The sequence below is a fragment of the Triturus cristatus genome, chromosome 4_1, assembly GCF_964204655.1.
Source record: "Triturus cristatus chromosome 4_1, aTriCri1.1, whole genome shotgun sequence".
Classification (NCBI taxonomy): Eukaryota; Metazoa; Chordata; class Amphibia; order Caudata; family Salamandridae; genus Triturus; species Triturus cristatus.
Genome location: NC_140585.1, coordinates 58,775,674 through 58,803,378, shown reverse-complemented (window position 1 = coordinate 58,803,378; position 27,705 = coordinate 58,775,674). Strand labels below are relative to the sequence as shown.

General features: G+C 48.2%; 1 protein-coding gene across 1 annotated transcript in view; it reads left to right on the top strand.

Moving 5' to 3' along the window:
• LOC146839500 (uncharacterized) overlaps positions 1-27,313 on the top strand; it is a 56,912-nt gene extending 29,599 nt beyond the window's left edge. Inside the window, exon 2 of the mRNA XM_085651558.1 lies at positions 21,323-27,313. Within this exon, the coding sequence (XP_085507684.1) occupies positions 22,040-22,864 (825 nt within the window). The 5' untranslated portion in view covers positions 21,323-22,039 and the 3' untranslated portion in view covers positions 22,865-27,313. The remainder of the gene's footprint in view (positions 1-21,322) is intronic.
• Positions 27,314-27,705: the final 392 nt, after the last annotated feature.

The window sequence follows — 27,705 nt, the reverse complement described above, 5'->3', positions numbered from 1 at the left end:
GCAAGAGGTCGGGCAGGGGCTCGGAGTCGTCCTCGCCCCCCTCGTCGGTCGCCAGTAGGAGGCTCAGTTTGGTCCGGGCAAAGTGGGGTTTTAGCCTGTTAGCATGTAGGACCCGGAGGGGGTTCCGGGGGGACTCCAGGTCGACCAGGTAGGTGACGGGACTTTTCTTCTCCACTACCTTGAAGGGCCCGGTCCACTTGTCCTGGAGGGCGCCGGGTTCAACCGGGGCCATGACCCATACTTTCTGACCTGGCTCGAATTCTATGGTAGAGGAGTTCCGATCGTACCACCGCTTCATGTCCTCCTGGCTGGCCTCGAGGTTGGCTTCGGCCATGGCTCGGAACTTGCGGGTCTGGTTTCGGAGGGTCAGGAGGTATCGGTAGACGTCAGGAGGGGCGCCTTGGGGCTTCACTTCCCAGCCCTCCTTGACCAGGCTGAGCGGTCCGCGGACCGGGTGTCCATACAATAGTTCAAACGGGCTGAACCCCAGGGACTTCTGCGGGACCTCCCGATAGGCAAACAGGAGGCACGGCAGCAGGACATCCCATCTCCGCCCGAGGGGCTCTTCCAGGCCCTGGATCATTCCCTTTAATGTTCTGTTGAACCGCTCAACCAGTCCGTTCCCCTGCGGGTGATAGGGGGTTGTGAACTTGTATGTGACCCCGCACTGTTGCCACAGGGACCGCATGTATCTGGAAATAAAGTTCGTGCCTCTGTCGCTCACCACTTCGCGGGGAAATCCCACTCGGGAGAAGATCCCCATTAAGGCCCGGCCTACCACGGGGGCCGTTATAGTTCTTAGCGGGACCGCCTCCGGGTACCTGGTGGCGTGGTCCACGAGGGCCAGGATGAAGCGGTGGCCCAGGGCGGTCTGGGGGTCCAGGGGCCCCACGATATCGATTCCGACCCGTTCGAACGGGGTGCTGACGGCTGGAAAGGGTTGGAGGGGGGCCTTGACCCGACCCCCCGTCTTCCCGCTGGCTTGGCAGGTCTGGCAGGACCGGCAGTGGTTGTCCACGTCTCTCCGCATCCGGGGCCAGTAGAAGTGGGTCACCAGACGGCTGTACGTTTTGTCTTGCCCCAAGTGTCCGGCGAGGGGCACATCATGTGCCAGGTTGAGCAGGAACTCCCGGAAGCGGAGGGGGTCCACCAACACTCGGCTGGCCCTGAGTTCTGCCACTTTTTGCTCACTGTATAGCAGGCCCTCGGCCCAGTAGACCCAGTGGTTGCCGGTCTGGTCCCCGTTGGTTTGGGCGGACGCTTGTTGGCGGACCCCTTCGAGAGTGGGGCAGGACTGCTGCTCTTGTTGGAACTGTTCCCGGGTGAGGCCCCCTTCGTGTCGCCATTGTGTCAGCTCTGGTAGGGCGCACGGGGAAGCCATCTCTTCGGGGGAGGATTCACTAGGTCCAGGGTCGCTGTCTGCCTCCTCCTCGCTGCTGGCGGGAGGGGGTGCGAGCCCCTCGGGCTGGGCGGCCCCGGAGGCCGAGGATGAGCGGGGGGCCCGGGCGGTCATGGACCAGGTGATGGCGCAGGCCCAGTCAGATAGTCCCAGCATTCGGAGGTGCTCTCGTCGCTCTACTTGAGCCCAGGGGGAACTCTCCAAGTCGTTCCCCAGGAGGCAGTCGACAGGGGCGTCGTCGCGTACCGTCACCTTCATCAGGCCCGTCACCCCTCCCCACTCGAAGGGGACCAGGGCCATCTGGCACAGGCTTTCACTGTTGTCGGCCGTCCGGACGGGGCACAGCACATTCGGTAGAATCTGTTCAGGGGTCACCAGGTGGCAGCGGACAGCGGTGACACTGGCGCCGGTGTCACGAAGGGCTTCGGCCCGTTGTCCATTGACCGTGACCTGCTGCCGGTACTTCTGGGTGTTGCTTGGGATGGGGGTGCAGGGTACCATTTCTCGGCTACCCAGGCAGACCAGGGACATGGCTGCCGGCTCCCATTCAGTGGTCCCTCGGTCGAGGGTCTCCTCTTCCTCTTCTCCTTCTCCCAGGGCGGCGGCCGCCAGCTGTCGGGGCGGGGGCCCGCCGGCCCCGTTTCTTCGGTTCAGGGGGCAGACCGGATCGCTGGCATAGTGTCCGGTTTGTTGGCAGCCGTAGCACGTTACTGGTGGCCGTGGTCCGGGTCTGGCTGGGGGCGCCCCCCTTCGGGCTAGGCTCGGGGAGAGTTGTTGCTGCGGTGGCCCTCGAGGGGGGCTCCTGGGGGCCCCGGCGGGAGGGTCTCGGTTCCTGTTCGGCCCTCCCCCTCCACCGCGTTGGCGGGGAGGTCCGGCGGGGTTCCTCTGGTACTCCCCCATTGAGTTCCGGGGGACCCGGGAGTTGACCTATCGATCGGCCTCAACGGCGAGTTTTCGCGGGTCAGTCATTTTGCTGTCGAGGAGGTGCTGTCTCAGTTCCACGAAGCAATTGTTGGAGAGATGTTCCCACACGATGAGGTCGACCAGCTGCCCGTAGGTGGTTACTTTGCTACCTTTGATCCACCCTTCTAGGGCCCGACTGAAAAAGTCCACATATTCCACCCAGGTGGTACCCGGGATTTTCTTGCAGTCTCTGAACCGCTGGCGGTACATTTCCGCGGTTAGCCCGTAGCGGGTGAGCAGGGCCTCCTTCATGTGATCGTAGGAGGTCATCACCTCCTCCGGCAGCTGGAGCAGTGTGTCTCGACCCTCACTCAGGAACCGACCCCACAGGCCCGCGCCCCAGTCTTTTCGGGGCACCCGATGAGAGGCCATGGCCACCTCGTAGGCCTTGAACCATTGTTGGATGTCGTCATTCTTGTAGTACTCCTTGACGACCTCTTTCGGGATATGTACCTTGGTCTCGGAAGGCGGTAGAGTGTCTCTAGTACTGGGGGCGTCGGTCCCTCCGTTCTTGGCCTTGATTTCGAGTTCCTTGAGACTGCGCTCGTGCTCAAGGGTCAGTTTCTTTTCCTCCAACTCCCGATGTCGTCTCTTCTCCTCTATCTCCTCTTGAAGCCGTAGCTGCTCTAGGGCCAGTTTCTTTTCCGCCAGCTGGAGTTCGCCGTCCAGCCGCAGTCGTGCGAGCTCTAGCTCGTGGTTCCGGACCTTCTCCCGCTCTCGTATTTCTTCTTCAGAGAGGCCGGTTTCTAGGCTCTTTCTTCCTCCGGTTGCCGGAGTCAGTGCGGTTGATGTGGTCTCAGTCAGGGGCAAGGGACCTTCTTCCTGGGAGGGGCCTGCCCCGGCCTCCAGCCATGACCTCAGAGCTTTCTGCATCTCCTCTTTGGTCCCTAGGCCGGTGGTTGCAATGCCTTTGTCTTTGCAGAACTGTTTTAACTCTTTGTGCGTATATTCTTCCAGCTGTTCGGGCTGGAACTCCATTGTCGCGTTGTTTTCCTGGCTGCTCATGATTACTGTTCGTTTGGATGGGTAGCTAGTGGGTACTGGCTGGTACGTACTGCGTTCGGCTCGGATCCCGTCGCTGGCCACCAAATGTTGGAAGGCGGACCCCGAGGAGTCGGCGAGACCACCAAGGGGGGGCCCTCACACTGTACGAAGTAGCCGAGCGCTGCCGAGAATTCTCCTGAGAGATCCTTCTCCTATCACGTACTAGCACAGTAACACCACCACACAGGACTCAAGGAGGTTGTCTCAAGACAAGCAATTCTTTATCGGCAATAAAAAGGTTACGAGGTCAATATTTACACGAAGGGATCGAGGGATCCACCAAAAGTCTGTGTCTCTTTGGAAGGGTAGGGGTAGTGGGACAGTCTTTGGCAGGAGTGCGGTACGAGGGTACCTGGGGCCCAGTTCTTATACTCAGCTGGAGGACCTCCGGATCTCGGAGGGGTCGAGCCGCGACGGCGTCAGCAGGGCTCTGGCGTACAGTTCGGGGAGAGCCGCGATCAGATCAGCAGGGCTCTCAAGATGGTTTCTGCTCAGCTCGAGCCGCGACGTCGTCAGCAGGGCTCCGAGGGAGGTTTCAGCGAGGTTGGGCCGCGACAGCGTCAGCAGGGCTCCGATGTTCCAGGTGGCTTCAAAGTGTTCACAAGAAGGAGCCGCGACGCAGTCAGCAGGGCTCGTGATGGTTCCGACAAGAGTTCTTCTCCGTAGGGTCAGCCGCGATTCAATCAGCAGGGCTCTCGACTCCGGGATACAACTGCCGATCTGTGGCGGGGTCGCCCCAGATATAGGTCTGGAGCCCTTTGATGTCCGGACCCAGGCGCCCGGGGGGGGCGGAGAGGCCGGGTGGAGGTGGCCAGATGCCCAGCAGGAGAGGCGCCAGGCCCAAGGGAGTTGCAGGGCGATCACAGCTCGAGATGGGAGGACAGTTGGGGGTCCCATCGATACTGTCCTCCGCCGGGGGCGATGAATGGTTCCTGCGGCACCCCCTGGCCAGTTCGTGGTGCCTCGATGTCGGGGCTTCGCTGGGGTCGAGGCCGGGTTGAGCGGGGTCGCGCTGGCTGGTGCACAGAGTCACGTGGATGCCAACAAGATGGCGGAGCCACGAGGGGTATGCGACCTCGTGCAGCTCAGGATGAAGGGCCTTGGTGCAGTTCAGAAGGGTGGCCCGTGAAGGCCGGGGCGGGGAACGGGCACAATCCACGGGGTTAGGGACCACGCCACGAGGCCGGGTCCAACAGTATCCATGAGAGGATTCTGGTCCTGGTACTTAACCAGGGTTAATCACATCATACACCTTGCTTCTCGCTCAACCCTTCATTGGCCATGGTAGACGTGACATTAATTTCCACCTCATCTCGGGCACTCCATGTCATCCCCACTGGATAGCCAGCCTGTGCCAACCAGCACCAGGAGAATCTCCTCATGCTCGGGATACTTCCTCCCAACTATAGTCCTTTCAGCACCTGCTTCCTTCAGGGTAATGATCCCCCTCCCTTTGAGGCTAGCTCACAACACAGACCCCAAGATATTTGGATGGATGCACCTAGGGACAGCCGTGTCCCCTTCCAAAATGGTGATTGCTGCTAGATTGAGTCCAACAGGGGCCCATAACCCAAGTCAACACACTCACTATAATGGGTGCTGCTGGGACATGTCTGTCACCTGACAGTTCTTTACTGAATGCCCCCTCAGTGTGACCCCTGTGGCAAGTTATCCCTTTGAGCTTGAAAGAATATTCTTTTCCTTTTGTACTGACTTGAAATCCAATTCCTTTTTCGACTGTGTCATACCCCTGGGAATGTTATACGGTTCCTATGAATTAAGTAGGACTTTGTATTCTGGACAACATAAACGCCAGAATATGGGAATTCGGTTCACATGTATCATCAGGAATTGTTGGCCTGGTTCCTAACTAGTTCACAGTGCCCCATCTGAACCCCTTAAACTTATTTAGGATACCAGATGGTTAAGAGTTTCTTTACCATATCTGCCTGCACTCACTCCAAAGAGGCCTCGGGTAAATGGTGTGAAGAACTGGCAGGTTTTTTCGCATCCAAAGTATTCAGGCAAGCCTAGGAGTAGGCAGAATACCGGCTACTGATGTAGAAACTCCAAATATGAAGTTATCTGTAAGCAACCCAAAACTTAGCTCCTTCAAAGCCATCTCTTTGAAGGCTCTTGAAACTTTAAAATCAGTCAGGCTCCTTGATTGACCCATGGCCCCTAAACTGCTAGCTGCAGGGGCTGATATCATTAATCCACTGGTCAATAAGGTTCTTAATTCATCTCTAGTAACAGCCACGGTTCCTAGAGTTTGGAGACAGGCAATGATTCTACCCCTTTTAAAAACACAACAGCAGATCCTGCCACCCCCATCCCACTACAGGCCCATTTCCCTGCTGGCGGCTTTTCCCAAGATACTACAGAAGCAGGTAAATGGACAACTGTAGAAATATGCGGAGATTAAGGGGCTTCTCCACCCGAGTCAATCAGGCTTCAGGGCCCAGTACAGCACAGAAACGGCTCTTGTAGAGGTATCTGAATTTATTAGGGGTACCCTGGACACCGGGGGTATAGTTGCACTAATATTATTGGATCTGTCGGCAGCATTCGACACAGTCCCACATGCTCTTCTCTTACAGCGTCTTCAGGAGATAGGAGTGACCGGGTTAGCCTGGAGCTGGTTAAAATCCTTCTTAGAAAACAGAAGCCAACACATGTGGATTCCCCCCTGCTCTGCAAGTCGTCAAAAGGTGGATACAGCTGTCCCTCAGTGATTGGCGTTGAGCTCTCCACTTTTTAATATTTATCTCACCCCACTGATCCAGCTAGCTGAAAAATTAGGAGCAAAAGTGATCTCCTACACAGTTGCCACACAGTTGTTCTTCTCCTGGAGTAAGGAAACAGATTTGGAGAGCTCTCGTGTTGAAACCTGTCTTACCACAGTCTTTCATTCGCTTGCAAAAGTGCAATTGAAATGTAATGAGCATAAAACTGATATTCTCTTCTTTGGGGGGGAGGGGCAGAAAATGCACCCCTGCTGGATTCCCAACAGATCCGATAAAAGATTTGGGAATTTGGTTTGATAATACGCTGTCATTTGTTCCCCAAATTTAACAGGATGGTTGGAACCTGCTTTGGAATCATGAGATCTCTGAATAAATTTCGGACTCTCTTACCATTCCATTCCAAGAGATCAGTCATTAAGGCATTGATCACATCCCGTATTGACTATAGCAATGCCCTTTATGTAGAACTTCCGGAATATCTCCAGGACAAACGTCAGGTGATCCAGAATGCCGCAGTTCGACTCCTGCTCAATCTCCAAGACGGTCGCACATCAGGCTGCATCTTTGGGATCTCCACTGGCTGCCCACTAGGGAGAGAGTGAAATGCAAGTCTATGGCACTGGTTCATGCAGCCCTGTATGGCAAAGGACCTACTTACTTAAGTACCAGATTTAGCATCTACAACCCGCCAAGACAGCTTCTAACTACCAAAACATTTCTGACAAGGACCCCTAGGGTTCGCAGACAGAGAACAAGAAGTAGATCACTCACTTTTTTGGGTGTGGCGGCTTGGAATCAGCTCCCTCTGGAATTACGTGCTATAAGCGATCCAGGACTGTTTAAAAAGAAGCTGAAAATCTGGTTCTTCTTGGTAAACTGAGCTTGTTTTCTCTCTGGTCTTCAGCCTGTACCGCACCGGGACACTCCCAGGAGTAGCTCTACACAACATAAGTATCCTATCATATCATATCATATCATGATATCAGCAACCACGAACATGACCACTCGTTTACAAGAATGGTGAAAAAGATTAACACTGTGGCTCTCCCTTAGTTTTGCGTTTTAGACATTTTTATGCTTTCCCTGCTCACTGTGCATAGCCACATATAACACATTTGTGTTTGCGATATTATTTTAAGTATATTCTGTGCATGTTGTTAGTTATTCAGGGACTCTTTGTGGGATTTCATCTACACATTTTTTACAAGGTCGTCTAGAATACATAACAACTTGGTGTACTGGACAAACTACTGTTCTTGTGCTATTGGACCTCACAGCCGCATTCGACACTCTGTCTCCTGCCATTCTAACATCTCGGCTTAGGGAGGCAGGTGTCACTGGCTCGGCCCTGAGTCTCCTCAACTCCTTTCTCCTTGATAGGGAACAGAGAGTGATGCTCGGCAACCACCTGTCCCCAGCAAAGTCTTTGCAATGTGGGGTGCCACAGGGGTCGGCATTAAGTCCGACCCTGTTCAACATCTACGTGGCCCCCCTTGCTAGGCTAGTAAGATCGCAGGGGATGGAGGTGGTATCATACGCCGATGACACCCAGATCATGGTCTCACTCACTCAGTCCTCTGTCATAACATCTGCCTTTAGCTTCAGGTCCTGTATGCAACACGTTGCAGATTGTATGGTTACCAACTCCCTGAAGCTAAATGGCGACAAGACTGAGGTCTTGATCTTTGGGAAGGACCAAGATATCTGGTCGAGTGAGTGGTGGCCCTCCTCTCTTGGCACCTGCCCCACTCCCTCTCAATCTGCCAGAAATCTGGGTGTAGTGTTCGATACTTCACTCTCGATGTCCTTACAGGTGAACCGGACTGTTTCGACCTGCTGGGGCGTGATCAGGACGCTCAACAGAATTCGCAGCTATCTGTCTCTTCAAGCACGCAAGCAGATTGCAGTCGCCCTTGTTGGTTCCAGGTTGGACTATTGCAACTCTCTCTACATGGAATCCAACAAGGGCCTCAAACATCGACTGCAAATCGTGCAGAACGCTGCTGCACGTTTTGTCCTGGATCTTTCCAGGGCCTCTTCTGCTACTGCTGCGAGGAGAGACCTCCATTGGCTGCCTATTCAGCACAGAATTTATTTCAAAATTCTGTGTCTGACCTATAGAGCACTCGAGGATGGATCTAAAGGCGCTATCAGCTCCCTGCTTACCCGTTACCACCCCACAAGGTGTTTGCGCTCTTCGGGACTATTCCAACTTGTTGTCCCTCGTTTTAAGCTCACCAGATGGGGAGCCAGGGCTTTTTCAGTTGTTGCTCCACAACTCAGGAACATATTGCCGATGGAGATGAAGACTTTACCCTCTCTAGCGCTGTTTAAAAAGGCCCTAAAAACGTGGTGCTTTTCTAGAGCTTACACAGGTTGAGCTGCAGGGGCTTTGTTATGAGCTGGATTTGGAATTAGGCGCCTTGACGCCCATTGGGCTATGTTTGCGCATGATAAGATCCCTTTTATTATTATTACTGTTTTTTCTGCTTGTTTAGCAACAGCACCTAATATTTAGACATAACACGGCCGCACAACTGCATCTCCAGCACAATAGTGTTATCCTATAAATGGCGTTCTGTCCCCTTGGATGCAGAGACGCGAATTCAAGCAGAGAAGACTGTTCTGGAATGACAGCAGTGCCTGACATGCAACCCTGCGTAAACTACGTTTACACTCATGATGTGGACCACCTAATAATCAATTCAAATAATCTTTATTTCGGTCAAAGACCCTCAAAGGTACAAAATTACAGACAGGAAATATCAAGTACAGGAGACAATAATAAAAAACAGATTATAAATATTATGTTGTACAAATTATTTAAAATGGAGAATTTAGGTAAAAAGTTAAAAAAGATACACAAGAGTAATTCTTCCTGGATAAGCAGCGAAAAAAATAAATCTCACGGAATTATAAAAAGGATTTTCTCCTACGCCACATGGCATTGATAAAACGTGAGACCGAGAAGACTATAGGCGTAGAGGTATTGGTTTGTAATATTCTGAGTGCCTGTTTGTAATTGCTGACCCCAAGATTTCTGCAAGGTGGAACAAGCCAGCGATGTCTTTAGATTAAAAAAATCAGACGTGAGTGAGCCCAACCCAGGATTGCTTAGGATGGTCGTGATACTGCACATACGATGTAAATTAACCAAATCGGCGCGAGACAACTCCGCACAAGATAAGGCAGGATTAGTCCAAAAACCTGGGATGCCCAGTCTCAAACTTGCATTCTTTATAAAGGCAAACCAGGGTAATTTATGAGTACCCACGAGGGCCAAAAGCTCTTGGGTTTCAAGTCTAAAGTGCAACAACTCAGGGGTAACCCAAAGTCTACGCCAATATAGTAAGGGTCATAAGGTGACTACTTGCTCGATGGATCGAATACCCAAGTCCATTCTAATAGGTTTAAGGGGGGTGCTAGAGGGTAGGGCCAACAATGATCTGAAAAATGCATTTTCAGACCTATAGATGTCAGTTATCGTAGAGTGGCCTCACAGTTCTGCACCATACAAAATAGCACCACGTGCTTGGGCCCTATATATTTCCATGATGGAAGCGACAGGCTTAGTGGAGGACTCTCTGTGGAGTCTTAGTATGCCACCTGTGGTTTGGACCAATCTTAATTTTGCTTTGGCCAGTTGAGGGCCCCACTCCATTCTGTCAGTCAGAGTAATGCCCAGATATTCAAACACAGTGACCCTATCCAATGCTGTACCATTCAATGAGGGATTGGAACATCTGGTTTTTGGTAGTATTACAGACCATAAATGTAGTCTTTTGGGTGTTATTCTCCAACCCCCTTATATGACAGAAGTTGACAAAACTGTCCAGGGCACGTTGAATACCCATAGGCGATTTGGACAGTAAGAGGGTGTCATCTGCAAACATTAATGCGACCACCTGATCATTAAGTAATTTTGGGGCATCAATGTCTTTAACCCCTTTCAGGTGGGTAATTAGTGCATTTGCAAAGAGACAGAACAGAGCGGGGGCCAAAACACAGCCCTGTCTTACTCCTCTTGAAACTGGGAATCTTGTTGTTAGGGCACCTCGTTTACCACTCCTGACTTGTGCAAAGTTGTCCAGGTGCAGCCGCCTAATGATGTTAAGAAGGTTGGCGGGGACCCCCATGTCCTCCATCACTGCCCATAAAATTTGACGGGGTACCAAGTCGAAGGCAGATTTAAGATCTACAAAAATTAAAGTGAGGCTGCCACCCTCTATTCTAACGGTTTTCCAGTATAAAAGTTGGAGCCTAAGTAGCTGGTCAACCGTAGAAGTCTTATCCCTAAAACCTGCCTGATAGCAACTGAGAATCGACTGGTCCTCCATCCAAATCTGAAGCCGATCGAGTATGATTCGTGCAAAAGTTTTTGGCTTACATCAATCAGGCTGATCGGGCGATATTTGGCCTGAAGTAAAGGGGATCCTTTTTTAAAAACTGGAATAATCTCTGCTCCCACCCAGGTATCCGGTAATTTAGCACCCATAATTATAGCGTTAAACAAAAGACAAAGCTATGGAACCCAAATCGCCATTTGAACCTTATAAAGGTCACCAGGGATGTTGTTGAGCCCAGGCGCCTTACCTGCAGGGAGCCTTTTTATAGCAGATTCAACCTCCACTAAAGTGACTCTAAAATGAGAAGCTTCGATGGATGTGTGTGTGGAACTAGGAGAAGAACATTCTAGTGCGTTCTCAGCATTCTGGGGCAGGAGATGGGAGGAGGGAATGAGAGAAGAGTTGGATACAATTAGGGGAGAATACAAGCGTTGGTAGTGCTCGACCCATTTCTCTGGTGCGATGTTGGGGTCGTCTGCCATACGGCCAACCCCACTACCATTTCTGATTATAGACCAAAATTCCCTCATATCCCTGTTTCCGAGTGCAGATTTTATAGCGTCCCATTTGCTGTTGTCCCAGTTCTGTTTAGCCTCATTTAACACTGACTTGTAGTGCAATCTCTTTTGCCTTATCAATGGTCTATTCAGAGATTTGATAGCAACCAAAAGTGCCCCCTTTGCAATCTTGCAATTATGGTCGAACCAGGTAAGGGGTTGCTTGTTCTTCCTTGGTTTGGCCAGTAGTGGGTTAAATATATCAGCAAGAGCAGACACTAAGCCCAAATGAATGTGGTATGCCTGTTGGGTATACGAATCCTGGCCCTGATCTAAATAAGCAGCTAATACTGAGAGTGCCTGGTGAACAGCTTGGTATAGAGTGGTCATTTTGTCAAGAGACCTTTTCACCGTAGGCCATTTAAGCCTTCTTCTATCATTTGAAAGGAGAGGGGTACCACGGGTGACGGGTCTTTCCTCTGTAGTTAAGCCCATCTCAGGGAGACTTAGATCAAGGACGAGGGCATCATGGTCACTATCATGACGCGGCAAAATCATGAAATCTATAACTCTAGGCCAAGTCCTAGTCTCTACCAAGACGTAATCAATACGAGAGGACAGGCCAGGTCGATTAAAAGTTGGTCTACCCTCCAAATCAGATTGTGAGCGACCATTGCAAGCTCTCAAAGAATATGCCAAAGTAATAGAGTTCAACTGGAGGGCAAGAGGTGTCCATGACTTAATCGGTGGGACTTGAAGGTCAGGAATGGACCAAAGTGAGTCCTCTTCAGAGGTAATAGACTCTGCAATGCCCGGCAGGGGTTCATACTGACAATTAAAATCACCCGCAATAATCAAAATAGTCTCTCCCTGTACTGTTGGAATAAATTTGTCTAAAATATCTAATAATGGCGATTCTTTACCCGGCTGAGTGGGCCGAGAATAGACATTAATAAGGGTCAGAGTGAATTTGGAAGGAAAGGAAAGTCTAACACATTGTAAATCAGGAGAAAGAGTATCTACTTGGGACACAGAGCAGCCTAGATGGGAACCAATTAGGATAGACAAGCCCCCGAAAGGTCTACCCCTCTCAGCAGTTTGAGCCAGGTTGTTAACAGATAGAAAACCCAACCTGGAAAAATGCTCTCTAAGCCAAGTCTCCTAGAGCAGGCAGACATCAAACTGGTCGATAAAAGAACCCCAATCTGGTAGGTCCATCTTGTTACGGAGCCCCGCTACATTCCATGATAAGATGGAAAATTTGTTAGCATTTGCTGATGATTCAGGGATTTTAGTGATAGGGGATCTTATCTCCACAAATATAGGAGAGGGAGGTGTAATTGCCTTGTCACTCTCAGATTTAGTGCTACCATTCACCGTCAGGGAGCCTACAGGGGAGGTAGGTAAAAAATAAGGGGAACCCCCGGGAGCATCAGACCTGCTTGTGTCTAAGTTTGAAGAAATAACAATAGGGTCTAAGATGGTTCTGGTCCCCAGGTTACTAGTCGGATGGAAAGAATAGGTGGATGTAACAGGAAGACCAGAATGGAAACCACCAACCTTAGCCAATGGGCCTAAATGGTTATTGCCTAGTGACGAATCGACTGGCCTGATGAGTCAATCTACTTCCTCCAATGGCGTGTATCGATTTGAAACAGGCAAGTTGAAATGAGTAGAATGGTGTTGCAGGTTGGCAGGTAAAGGCTGCATAGCCGAGGCTCTTCCTTCAAAGTTAATTAAGGGCTGGGGGGCACCCATCCTCCGGGGGCAAGGATAAAAGAAATCGAGAGAGAGAGCATGAATTTTCACAGAGAAATCCCTGGCCGTCAAATATTGCATTATTATTCTTCGAATGGTTTCAGGAGATCTAAAATTTATAATCACACAATCCCCAGGAAGCGACTTATGTGTGGGGCCCACCCAGGCAACCCGCCTTACCATCAAAATGTCACCAGCCATGCTATATGGGAATTGTTTGTTTTTGGCCAGCCAGTACAAACTCTTGTTGCGTAGTTCCAAATGGGATTCTCTAATACCATGCTTCAATTCAGGCAATCCTGCCAGTATTAATACATAAGGAGCAGCTTCCGGGGGTAAGTTGATTGTGGGAAGGCTGGTTTGTGGGGGCAGGTGGCTAACCCCCCCTACATTCCCTGAGGAAGATAACGAAAGACTATTAGGGATTTCAACTGCATGCCTGGTTATAGGAGGATCTTGATTAACTAATTGAGGTACGGGCAGTGGATGTTGTTATGTAAAATAAGAGAAGATGGACCAACCAGTCCCTGGCCATCAGTTGAAGTAAGATCAAGGTTATTACTAGGAACTGCAGGATTTAAAGGAAATCGAACATGAGACAAATTGGAAGCTACGTGAGGCTGCAAGGTCGGGGGTGGTGGTAAGTTCTGTAAAGTCAAAGGCCCATGATTTAAGGTGGGGGCTGTATGGATGGACCTAGATTCCGAGCTAGGATGGACCTGAGATGAGTTATTAATAAGCATGGTATTTTGCAGATAGAGTAGGACGGGGGCAATCTCTTCCCTCACCATCAGTCGACACTTAGCAAGTAGATCCGCAATTAGAGCGTGAGCCCAGGGAGGGTAAGACTGAGATGGGGGAGATTTGGGAGAGATGGACCTCCCTCTTGGTTTCTTCCCTTTGGACCCCCCTTGGGTAACTAGTTTTTTCTTCCTGGATTTAGCGATGATACCCTCAGTTACAGGCACAGTATTTAAAAATGTAGGCGGATCAAGGTTAATAAGAACCTCATTTTGGTCACAGTTCAAATCTATGGAGTTCGCACGATCATACGCGTGAGATTGGGTGAGATGAAAACAGTCCGGAGTGATTGAGAGGCGTCTTTCAGTCTGTTCAATTTCAGAAGTGACGACTCCAATCGCCTTCTGAAGCATTAAATCAATAGCAGTGGGCAAAGGTAGTGAAGGTAGATTAGACTTTGGGCCAGGGCGCTTTGCTGCGCAAGCACGTTTCCCCTGTATACGAGAGGGAGGGGCTTTGGAGGCCATCACAACCCAGGAACAATAGCAGCTAATCTGATTACAGTTCAGAACCTTATAAGTGATGAACGAATAAAATATTCAAAAATCCGGGGGTTAGAGGGTTGGCCCAGCCCAGGCACCTCCAGGCAGTGACGGGCAAGGACGGGCCCGCCCTTGGCCCGGGCTTTGCCCGGGCGAGCCCGCGCGCGTCCCGCGCTGCGGGAGGCACTCGTCGCTTAAGTGGGCCTCTGGCGCCCACTGGTGACACCCAGCGCGTTCCGCGCACAGCCCCCTGGGAAGTGGAGTTCAGCTCCAAGCCGTTCCCCTCACGGCGGTGACACAAGTTGTATGAAAGCAAAACAGCTCTGCAGGGGGTGAAAGGACTGAGGCAGCGGGGGTGGAATCCAGCCGTTCCCCTCACGGCGTATGCAGGTAGGCGTATAGCGCGTCGAGAATATTAACTTGCAACTGAGATTACAGAATACTCACAGACTGGGATGTGTGTGGCACAAACCACGGGGGTGGCCCAGCGCTGCCTCCTCCTGTCTCCGACGGGTACAGACGGGCCACCCTTGGCCCATGCTTCGCCTGGCGCGCCCTCCTCCTGGTTGGCGATTGACAGCGGCTCCCGCAAAGTGGGTGCCGCGCTGAACTTTTAAGTGCCTCCGGGCGCGGGATAATGGCGGCAGCGCCTCCTGGCGCGGAAGTATGCAGCAGGGCAGTGTGGGATCTGTGGTCCTCCTCCTGGTTGGCGATTGACAGCGGCTCCCGCGAAGCGGGTGCCACGCTGACCTTTAAGCGCCTCCGGGCGCGGGATGATGGCGGCAGCGCCTCCTGGCGCGGAAGTATGCAGCAGGGCAGTGTGGGATCTGTGGTCCCCCTCCTGGTTGGCGATTGACAGCGGCTGATATAGTAGTATTTATTGCCCCCACTTGATTTCGCTCAACTCCCCTTCCTTCCTTACCTCCAAACTCCCCTGTCTGTAATCGGAGGAGGAAGGGAGGAGAAGGACCCTGATGTTTTTCTACCCCTCGGTGCACACAAGACGGTAGCACACAGGACGGAAGCAGTAGTTACAAAGCTGCGGGTCAGAGCCAAACCCAGTACTGGATCTCTCTGAGAAGCCCTGCGGGGGGCGATAGGGAGAGGGCTCTCACCGTGAGCTAGGCGCATCAGCAGGGGGCGATCGCTGTAGCGTAGTGGTGCGGTCGTATAGCCGTGTAGCGCAGAGACAAGCAAGGCCAGTGATAGCAGCGAGGGCAGTGGAGCAAGAAGAAAAACCAAACCCGTTTATGTTCAGCTGTCCTCGATGTTTGGGTAATACGTGACAGCAGGGCTTATCGGAGCTCAGCAGGACTCAATGGGACTCAGCGGGACACAGCAGTGGGACTCTGCAGGCAGCAGATAGCAGACAGACATTTCTCCCCCATCCACGCTGTAAGAATCCTCAAGCGTCCAACGCCATCAGAGGTTCGGGGAAGACCGGAAGACCGGAAGCTGGAGCTCGGAGCAGGACGCTCGGAGCGGACCACCTAACTAAATACACCAGGTCTGGGGTCTTAGACCAATCACAGAGATCGCAAATATATCCCTATGCTCATATAGTAAGGGAAGAACTAGACCGATATATAATTTTCCATGGTTGGGATGTTTGTCCTATACAGTCTGGTAGTAATTCTAATTACTTTTAGTTGCATCTGCCTAATGATTGCAGCACATTTGCTTCAAAATAAAGTACGATTGTTTCAATAAATGTATTGTAAACTTTCTTTGTGTCTTTCTTATGTTTACTATGAGCATGCATGAGTGAGTAAGAGAGTAATGAAAGAAGAGGACCCATTTCCACTCTTCCCTTGGGATGGACGGTCATCTTTGAGGTTGCTGAAATCACCTGTTACTCTGGGAAGATTAGGAGTTCAGGTGAGGCACTGTGAGCTAGCAGGATTGGGCCGACAGGTCATGACATTGTAGAGAGACTCAGTCCCCATACACTGTCGTCCTAACACACAGTTCTACATTACCAGCGGAATCCGTGCAACAGGTTCAATCATTATAACATTACTATGTGGTTATATGACTATATTATTCTACTCCTACCTAAGACTACCTATACTATTGTTATGTTATGTTATGTTATTGTGATTTATATAGCGCGCGATTACCAAATAGGTGTCCTGGTGCTGTCCATTACTCCCTGATCCAAGAACCGGAATTATTTATCAAATAGCCAAGTCTTCAGCTCCTTCCTAAATTGCAGTAAATTTTCCATGCATCTCAAGCGAAGAGGCAATCCGTTCCACAACTTGGCTGCCCCCGTATGAAAAGCTACGGCCTCCCCAACTAGCTTTTTTTATGATGGGGACCGTGATCAGACTGGCGTCTGAAGAACGGAGACGCCGGGCCGGGACATACCTTTTGAATTGCTTTATGAGGAAGTCTGGGCCTTCTCCGTGTAGGGCCTTAAAGACCAGACAAAGGGACTTAAACTGGACCCTACACTTTATTGGAAGCCAGTGTAGGTCTCGAATGGCCTTTGATATGGGAGAGAATTTGGGGATGCCAGTTAGGAGTCTGGCCGCCGCGTTCTGCAGAAGCTGCAATCTGTGCAACAGGATTTCCTGAATGTTGAGGTATAGACTGTTGCAGTAGTCCAATCTGGATGTTATCAGGGCCACTACAACAGTCTGCCGATGCTCCTGAGGAAGTAGGAACAAAATCTTTTTCAACATTCTCAGGATGTAGCCGGTTTTAGAGGCTACCGTCTTTACCTGTAAAGCCATGGATAGTTTGGTGTCTACCACCATTCCAAGGTTCTTTACTTTATTTACCGGAGTGGGAAAGGCCCCCAGTTCCTGCGGCCACCATGCAGGGGTCCAGAAACTAGGGTTGTTACCAAACAGCATAACCTCTGTTTTGTTAGAATTCAACCTGAGGCAGTTGCTTGCCATCCATTGGGCCACTTCAGACATGCAAGATTGAAAATTCTGGTCCATCCCTAGTTCGCGGCCAGGATGTAAAGACACAACGATTTGCGTACCATCCGCATAGGAGGTGACATTAAAACCGTGGTTTCTGATAATAGGCGCAAGGGAGGAGACGTAGATATTGAACAAGGTGGGACTCAGCGAGGATCCCTGTGGGACCCCGCAAGGCAGCGAAAAAGGTTGGGAAGAAAAATTTTCCAAAGATACTATTTGGCTCCGATCAGAAAGAAAGGAGTTTAGAAGATCCCATGCCTTTTGCTGAATTCCTGCTTTCCTAACTTGGTCCATCAACAAACCGTGATGGACCGTGTCGAAAGCAGCGGATAGATCCAAAAGGATCAAGGCTGCTCTACCTCCCTGATCCACCGCGGACCTGATCTGTTCCGTAGCCATTATCAGAGCGGATTGGGTGCTGTGACCTTCCCGGAATCCGTGCTGAGAGGCGTCCAATAATAATGTGTTCTTCACAAAGGCTGTGAGTTGTTGGTTTATTGCCCTCTCTACTAGTTTAGCTGGAAATGGGAGCCGAGAGATGGGCCGGAAATTATTTGGGTCTGAGGGATCTAAACTAGGTTTTTTCAAAAGAGGGAGGATAGAAGCCTTTTTCCAAATTACTGGAAAAATCCCTCCATCAAACATGCCGTTAAAGATTGAAGTGAGGTGGGTGGCTATAGGCAATGGAGCCAGTTTGATGACTTTCAGCGGACATGGGTCCAGTGGGGACCCGGAGTTGACCTTGGCTAGTAGCTCCAAGGTGTCCTGAAGGGTGAGATGTCTAAACTCCTTAAGGATAGCGGGAGATGGTGTCCCACTGGTCTCTGTCTCGTCCTCCTGATCCTTCATAGTAAGGTCACTAAGACCAGTAAAGATAGTGTTAACTTTGGTCAGAAAAAATGATGCTATTTTTTCGCAAAGCTCTGTACTAGCCGGAACAGAGGCAGGTTTTACTGAGGACAGCTTATTAATGGTAGAGAAAAGCTCTTTTGTTGAATTTTTTGCTGCTAAAATCTGAGTGGCATAGTGCTTTTGCTTGGCTTCCCGTAACATTCATTTATATTTGGCCAGACTTGCCAAGTATAACATTTTTTTCCCCCTCCGTATATGCCTTCCTCCATTTGCGTTCCAAGCTCTTACATATACATTTTTGCAATTTTAGTTCGCTTGTATACCAAGGGGCTGAAGGCACCGTTCTAGTAAAAACCGCTAATTTGGGTGGAGCCAGATTTGCACAAGCCTGGGTAAGCCAATGTGTATATGACAAGGCCGCCTCCTCCATATTGCTGGAAATGGGTGTAAGAGAGGTGGCAAGTGCCCTAGATAAGGTCTCAGCTTCCACCCTGTTCCAAGCTCTGACTTCTTTGCACACTGTTTGGTGTCGCCCATTAGCTAAGTGGGGTGTGGGTGTGATGTTAAACCGGACTCCCGCAAGGTCTGACCAGGCCAGAGGTATTAGAGCTGAAAAAGCTAATTCTGAAATGTTGGAAAAAACCCCATCGAGGGTATGACCAGCCTGGTGGGATGGGCCCGTTACATGTTGAATCAACTCTGCAATTTCCATAATATTGAGGAGTCGTACTGTGTCTGGATCATCTGCCCGCTCAAGGTAGAAGTTAAAATCCCCATAAATGGTATGCGAGTTCCCCAGCAAGGCATCCTCTAAAAGGGTACCCAGTGAGGGAAAGAAAGGTGATTTAGTACCCGGGGGTCTGTAAATAAGGGTGCCTTTAAAGGAAAAATGACTTGTTAGTCTCAAGTTGAATGCGAGTGCTTCGCACGCTGGCAGCGACAGTGCTTTAAATGTTCCCTGCACTGAACTATGATATAGAATGGCTAAGCCACCTCCCCTCTTATTAGATCTATGAAGAACCTCACAGAAAAAACCCGGGGGGGGTGGCTTGCACTAAATCTGGACCGGATGCCTCGTCCGTCCAGGTTTCTGTGATAAAAGCAATTTTAATATCTAAGTCCACCAGCAGTTGAGAGCATTCCGTACTGTCTTTAACCAGAGATCTGGCGTTTATTAGGATACAGGAAAAAGTCTCTAACACCTCATTAGTCAAGAGACTCTCCTTAGTCCTGGTTTTGATACCGTCGGACCATATCGATGGTAGAGGCATAGAGCAATTGGGGCAGGTGCCAGGGGACCGAGCGTATCCAATCTCTGCCGCTACGCAAGAGCACTTGAGCTTACTCCCCCTCGAATTTAACTCCATCAAGGAGGCTCTAGAATAAACGAGTCGTTTGTGATCACCTGAGAGCATTTGAACAGGGTGTAGGGCGCTGAGCGCGACCTGGGCGCGGACGGGCTTGCCTTAGGCAAGTGGGAGTACTGTATCACAAAGCCAGCCTGTGTAGAACAGGTTATCGTCCATCTATTTTTTGCCATCAGTCTTTGTGTGTGTGTTAAATTATAAGGCAAAACCATTCTGTAGCATTTAGATATTTCCAAGGCACATGGTTGGATTTTAAAGCCTGCAATTTCCACTCAATTACATAATCAATCTCAGTTGACTGTAAGAGAGACATGTCATTAAGTATAACATTGAATGCATATGATACAATATTATTTTAAGAATATATGTGAGTTGACAATGTAGTCATGTCGTCGTCCTCAACAGCCAATGCATTTTCCAAATGAATCCTGTCAATTTGTCTTACGTTTTCAGCAGCTACCACAGTTCATTGTAAGTGACGTATATATGAATCTTTTAGAATGTGGTGACCTAGGACCCAACAAGAAATCTTGTAAATCCATTTCATCAGAAAGGAAAAATAGATGTTCCTTAACTACAGATAATGTGGAATAAAGAATTTTCTAGGTAGCGCGTCAAGAATTTTCAATACTATTAAGGACACGGAGGCGAGGATTATGCTTCTCTTTACTTTACTGACATAAACAGCACCCAATACACTTTAAACTAGCATAACCCCGGAAGGACAACCCCCTCCATAGTATGCACCAATCACATAACGCTCATTGGTATAAATGTCTGTGACGCAATGCTTCTTCCTCTCTCTTTGCAAAAACCTTCAAACACAGTTCTTAAACGTGACCCTAGAACCTTGAACTCCGCCGATTCCTTCATCGATTTGAACCTGAACTTAACCACCGGAACTTCTCCTGATCCAGATAGGATTTCTCCATGACTCCTTAAGAATGTATTTCCAACAAGAATACGGGTGGGTAGAAACTCAACATCATAGTACATAACATAATATAAACTCATATTTGTCAATATGAACAAATCAAACCTCATATTTTATAACACTGTTTCTAGAGTGGGATAATCCTTGCTTCTGTGTCCTTAATAGAATTGAAAATTCTTGACGCGCTAGCTAGAAATGTTTGTATTCTATGTCAGTCCACGGAGGCTTCAGATTATGCTAGTTTAAAGTTGCTCCACCACCGCTGTTGGTTTATGATAAAACGTCTTGAAAGTAGATTCAGCTCATCACAAAGAGGACTGGCTCCTGGCGTCCCTCGGGGTTTGGAGCTCAGTCCTACCCTTTTTAATATTCACATCAGACCTCTGGCGGAGGTACTGAAATATTTTGGACTATCTCACTAGTGTCGTATGCTGATGACTCTCAGCTAATTATTTCCCTGTCGGCAGAGTCAATTGGCTTTTGTGTCAAATTTTAAAACTGTGAATCAGCATTGGCCAAATGGATGCACGACAACTGTTACAAACTTAACTAAAAAAAAACAGAGATCCAAGGAGTACCCAGCCTAGCTGCCTGGATGCAATGTCACATGCCCTCCAGAACACTACGCTCCACCAATCTAAACCTGGCCCACATCCCTCGTCACAGCAGAGCCAGAACGGGAGGTTTCTCCTGGAGCGTTACCTTTATTATATACTTCCTGGAGCGTTACCTTTATTATATATTTCCTGAAGCGTTACATTTATAATATACTTCCTGAACAGTTTTCTTTGTCATATAGTTCTTGAAAGGTTTACTGTTGTTTTACACTTCCTGAAACTGAAGTGACAGCAGCACATCCTGATCCATCTCTTTTTCCACAATCCCTTCTTGTTTAAATTAAATCTTGGCCATGTGCATCTTCCTAAAGCTGTACCTCTAGCAAGAGGGCGCTCTGTGAGTGCTCTTTCTGTACTAAGTTACTCTGTGAACACTGGAAAATCATCTCCTTTTCTGAATTAGGTAAGAGTGACATGTTCAATGGAAGATTTAGTTAAATATCTGAGTATAGTGAAATATCTCTTGGTAACTTTCAAAAATGGTAAAGAAGAGATGTATTTTACAATTAGTTAAATATTGTGTATTCACATTCTCTCACATTTCCATTTAGTGATTTTAAATCTCTTTACATCCAATAGGAAACCAGCCTTGAATGCATAAATGATCATGAATAATGACAGTAATCGTGCAAATCTAAAAAAGAAACGGTTAGAAAAAATGAGCTCCAATATTCAGGAAAAGATCTGCACAGTCAGAGACTGAGGAACCTGAACATAAACTGATAGAGCCTGGAAGAATCAGTCTAGAGCAATTCAGTGGATCTAAGAGCCTGAGATGTGCACCTCCACGCAACAGGATAAAGAATGACCTCTAGAAAATTAAGGCAACAACACTGACAAACCACCTCCTGTATAAACAGGCCTTCAACACCAGCTTTGATCATGTGTTCGGTATGAGGTGGATACAGAATTGCTCTGCTTCCTGTAATGATGGCAGACCGCCATTCAGCACTCTAGGTGTATTATAAACATTTTCTGGCCAAACCACAGGAGCAAGAGAAAAGCACAAGAGAGTGGAGCCAAACAACGGAAGGGTAAAGGAAAGAGAGGGTCTCTGATCTACAACAGACTGTCCCAATGTGCATCGACCAGAAGGAAGACTAATCTTTACCGGTAAACATGCAAAACCATTCCGCAATCTAAGGACATAACCACCTACAAAGAAGCTTTACTTGCCACAATTATAATAAATGTAGTTGGTGACTTTTGTGTTTCATTGTGAAATCTGAAATCAACCATTCAAAAATACCACACACATACAGAGAATGTGAGAATAACACAAGTGCTTTATCAACCATGTTAGCTCTTCAGGAAACGCAGTCATGGGATGCAGACAATTATAAACCCGACCCAGAGACACTAATCAAGAAAGAAGAATCATACACAAGCAGCAAGAACTTTAGTTTGTCATCACTACTAAAGAGCCATCAGCAAACACACACAGGAGAAGCAATGTGCAATTGCAATGTATGTGTGAAGAACTTTAGTCAGTTAGCACTCCTAAAAGATAATCAGCGGACACATACAGGGGAAAAACCGTACCATTGCAATGAATGTGGGAAGAGCTTCAGTTGGTTATCACAACTCCAAAGACATCAGCGAACACACACTGGGGAAAAAGCATACCATTGCAGTGAATGTGGAAGTAGTTTTAGTGATTCCTCACATCTCAGGATTCATCAGCGAACACACACAGGGGAAAAGCCATTCCAGTGCAGTGAATGTGTGAAGAGCTTCCGTCAGTTATCACATCTCCAAACACATCAGCGGACACATACAGGGGAAAAACCGTACCATTGCACTGAATGTGGGAAGAGCTTCAGTCGGTTATCAACCCTCTGGAGCCACCAGAAAACACACACTGGGGAAAAACCATACAAGTGCAGTGAATGTGGAAGTAGTTTTACTGAATCCTCACATCTCAGGAGACATCAGCGAACACACACAGGGGAAAAGCCATTCCAGTGCAGTGAATGTGTGAAGAGCTTCCGTCAGTTATCCCATCTCCAAATACATCACCGAACACACACTGGGGAAAAGCCATTGAAGTGCAGTGAATGTGCAAAGTGCTTTAGTTGGTTATCACAGCTAAAACGTCATCAGCGAACGCACACAATTTAAAAGCCATTAAAGTGCAGTGAATGTGTGAAGACCTTTAGTCGATTATAAAACCTACAAAGACATCAGCAAACGCATATTGGGGAAAACCCATATAATTGCATTGTATGTGGAAGTAGTTTTAGTGACCGTTCAACATTAAAAAATCATCAGCGAACACAATTCGGGGAAAAGCTATTCAAGTGCACTAAATGTGTGAATAGCTTTAGACGATTATCAGCTCTTCAAAGACATCAGCATACACCCACAGGTGAAAAACCCTACCACTACAGTGAATGTGGAAGTAGTTTTAGTGACCCTTCAACATTAAGAAATCATCAGCGAACACACTTAGGGAAAAGCCATTCAAGTGCACCGGAAGCGCAAAGAGCTTTAGTCGATTATCAATTCTACGAAGACATCAGCAAACACATACAGGGGAGAAACCATACCATTGCAGTGGATTTGAAAGTAGTTGTGGGAAGAATTTTTAGCAAACTACAGGGATTAGTGTTAAAACCTATAAACACAACTCACTTGAATAAGTTTAACAAGCATAGACTGGAGAATATTTCTAGCTGATTTTGATGTTTGGTCCTTTTGTGCAACAACTGGTTCAATGACTACGTCCAAAGGCACAAGAAGGCAAAGTAGGAAATTGTGACCTGTAACTGTGAGAGATAATGCTTGCAGTGCACAACATTTACATCCGAAGCCCTGACGAGGGAGAAATGATGCTCATTTCAATCCTCACATGCATCTGTAAATGCACCCACCATAATGGCACTTCCCAAGAGGTGTCTGTAATGGGCCCTCAAGGACGGACGCTAGACGAGATCGATGTAAAGAAGGCTTTATTGCAATGGGTTTTCGTTTAGCCCGGCTTGTCAGTCTTTCGCTAGCAAAGGCCGAGGGGTCCGTGGTGCTCCTGTACCCCTGCTCTTAGTGTCCACTCGCCTCTGGTAGGTCAGCTGCACCTCCGGTCACGTTGTCAGCTCGCCGGTGGTTCCGAAAAGTAAAGAAAAGACAAGGGAAGCTATTAGCCTCACTAATAGGCAACAATGTCCTAATACCAGGGCCTGGAAGTGAGGAATCACCGTAACTGTGCAGGACAGTATCTTCGTGTGTATCAAACAATAGTGAGGGGTCGGGGATGCCACAAACAAAATAAAGGTGACTAAACAAAACGAGGGACGGTTCTCTTAACGAGGGTGCTCCCGTCGTCCGACCCAACCCGCTACCCGGTCCCGTACCTGTCCTAGCCACGCTCCTCCCCTGGGAACGTGGCATGGCGCTTCGCCGGATCTGGAGCCTCCTGGCCTCTCCGCTCTCGAACCTCCTCTCTCTCCGGGTGCTCTCTCCCTTGCGTCTGTCTCTTCCTCGTCCAGTTCACTACTCCGCTCGTCTCCTTCTCCTCTCCTGGGATCGCCGTCCGTCCGCTTCCTGTTTCCGTCCTCTTTTTCCGCTTCCAACGCCGTGACGTCCCGTAGGGGCGGGGTCTGATTCCCCAGGTCTTCCCAGTTAAAGGGCACCACTCCTGCTATTGTGTCCCGGAGTATTCCTTCGGTTTCTGGCGCCCATTCATCCTGTTGAGAGGGGATTACAGTAGGTAAACGCGATATCGGTGTCCACCAGTCCGTACCTACACCCTGATCCGTATGCTCTGTCCCGTCACAGTGTCCAGTATCAAGCTGGAGCCTTGGGAAATGTTCTGGCTCACCACTGACTGTAAATGATTCACAGTGAGATTAATTGTATATGATTATATTTTAGACCTTTCTTATTTACAGAGAATCACCCAACCAACTCCTAACTGGTGAAAGCACAAAATCCATGCATGGTGGCAAAATTATTGATCATAGAGAGAGCTGATGAAAAGTTTAGTTCTTAATACGTTTATTAAAGGTTGACGGTTAAGTAAAGAATCTTGAGCAGTAAAGAATTCCAGCTCTTGGAATCCAGAAATATCGACTCGCTGCTTTATCTTTCTTTTTTTTAAATGTTTATTAAAAAAAATCTGATTATAAGACAATAACACTGGTCATCGGCATAATATGTAAACATGCGCAAGTAGACATCAGCTGTGTATCTAGTCAGCAGCAAAGGAGAATCAAACAATATTAGTGTGCACCAAATCATTATCGTGGGCCCCATCTTCCCAGTCCAACCATATACCCAACCATATAAGATCATTGTGAATCGGAGAGCGAGAGTCCTTAGTGTGTAAGCCAAGGCTTCCATATTTTCCAAAACATTTTAGGGCTGCCCCGTGCTTTATAGGTTGTCTTCTCTCCCAGCATATACATGTCTATGCTCTCTCCATTCAACAAGAGATGGAACTGCCGCGGCCCCCCCACGCCCTAGGTATGTCTCGTTTCGCGACCACCAACCCTAGCTGCAGCAAGACCAACTTAGGTTTAGCGAGGTCAATATCTGTGGAGATTCCCAGCAAAACAAACGAGGGTTGGAATTGTTTCCCCCAAAACATTTTCCATCTTTCCCATCAGAGTCATCCAGTACCTTCTGCTTTACATTTCTTCAACTTTGCATTGGAAAAGAAATCTGGATTCGTAAGTAAAGGAACACAAAAGAGTTTTGGCACAAATGATATTCAGGTTTGCATTAACAAGCTATAAGCCCAACCTTTTTTAACATCTATATCCAATTTCTGGCACAAGTGTCCAGGAGCAGAGGATTAGCTGTGGTATCTTACGCGGATGACACACAGCTGGTGGTGGCATTATCTGATGACTCTGGGCAGGGTGCACTTAAGTTTCAGGAAGATTTAACAGCTATTGCAAAGTGGATGACGGACAATTGTCTTCAGCTCAATGGCAACAAATTGGAGATCTTTGTGGTGGGCAAAGACATCCATCTGTGGAGTGACCTCTGGTAGCCGTCCTCTTTGGGCCCTCCGCCGGCTCCTAAACCGGCAGTAAAAAAATCTAGGAGTCTGGATAGACTCCCATCTTTCTTTTCAAACCCAGAGTAAGGTAGTAGCCGGAGTTTGTTTCGGGCTCCTACGTGGGCTTAAACCTTTGCAGGGTTTCTTCGATCCTACCATCCGTCAGGTAATCATTCAGGCCACAGTACTCTATAAACTGAACTATGCGAGCTCCCTAAATATCTGGGCCAATAGGGCAGAGTTACTGCGTTTACAAAAGGCACAAAATGCGGCAGCCCGAGCCCTCCTTGGTCTACCGAGAATCTGTTCCATCGATAGTTCCATCCGCAAACTACATTGGCTGCCGGTGGAGAAATGCATCCGAGACTCTCTGTATTGCCCACAGAATCATGATTCTCCAATCTCCTGCTATTCTGGCTAGCCTCATGGCGACCTATAGACCTACCCAACAGCTGCGCTCCAAGGAGCAGCATCTATCGGTTGTTCCTCAGTTTAAGAGAGTACGGACCGGATTACTCTCCTTCCATATTTGTGCTCCTAAGCTTTGGAACTCCCTCCCTGCACATATTAGAAACATTCAAAATCATTCTCTCTTCCGTAAAGCCATCAAAACTCACCTCTTCCCTGCATAATTGCCTCCTGGGTGTTCTTGGCTTGCTTATGGCAGTGACATGTTAGCCCTGGAACGCCCCGTTGCTGAGAAGCTGCATACTTTATAAAACCCCTTAACATAACATAACAAGCAAAAAGAAACCCTAGTTTTATAAACTGCCTGTGAATGAATGGACATAAAAAGTGCTGCCTCGTGAGCAAACAGTGAAACTTTTCAATGCAGTTGGGATGTCCTCAGGCCACAAATAAGATAGATCGTAGCATTCTGAATCTTCTGTAATGTGCTTTTGTGTTGCTGGAGCTGCCAAATACACAGTGTTCTTATAGCCCAGCCTTGTATAGAGGAAGGAGTTCACCGATATAATATGAATATCAGGAGAAAGGATACATCTTCAGTAGCCAAAGATAGTAGAAACTAATGCTTTCCACGAGTTCATTTTAACAAAGTGCTGAGTCCGAGAAGTTCTTCATGCTGCCGACCATCATCACCACCACCACCCAACCAGTGAGGAACAGCAACAAGACTGCTCTTTAGCACACCCATCCTTATACATAACACACTACAGGGGTTTGCTCCAGGGTCAAACTCACTTTACTTTCACGTTACCAGCAAAAAGTTCTAAACTGAACAAATTATATTTAGAAACAAGTGGTTTGTACGGCCATTAGTGGCATAATACATTTGAAACCCAATGCTTTATAAATCTGTATTAATGATACACAACCAAACATCTAAACACCACCCATGTATGGACATCCAAGAGCCTTTAAAAACCACACTACAGAGGTGTGTACCAGGATCAAACTCAATTTACTTCAAAGTTAACATGAACTAAATTATGATACAGCAAGACCAATCATGATGCTATGAAATGTACACAATGATGACTAGATTTTACATATTAATAAGAAATGTATGTTTTTAGATATGTAATAAAACAACACATTTATTTGAATTCATGGTATTTGACTGCTGATTGTACAGGAGATCTTAAATGTGATTTATTCCCTAAACTATAAAGATAATTTGTGATGTCAGCAAGGAGCCTAGTTTATTTGGCAATAGAGCGGTCAAATCTCGATAGCATGACTGCTTTCAGCAGGAGTCTGCTTCAGGTGGCATTAGAGGGGCCTAGTCTCAATAGCATGACTGCTCTCAGCAGGAGTCTCACGCAGGTGGCATTAGAGGGAACTATTCTCGGCAGTGTGCCTTGTCTCAGAGTGAGAGGTGCTAAAAATATGGCGGTATCCTGGCACTTCTCTTGTTATTAATCCATAAAAATACCACATAATGTTGAGCACTTGAAAGCAGTCTGCCATACAAGGGATTTAAACATGAATTTGTCAA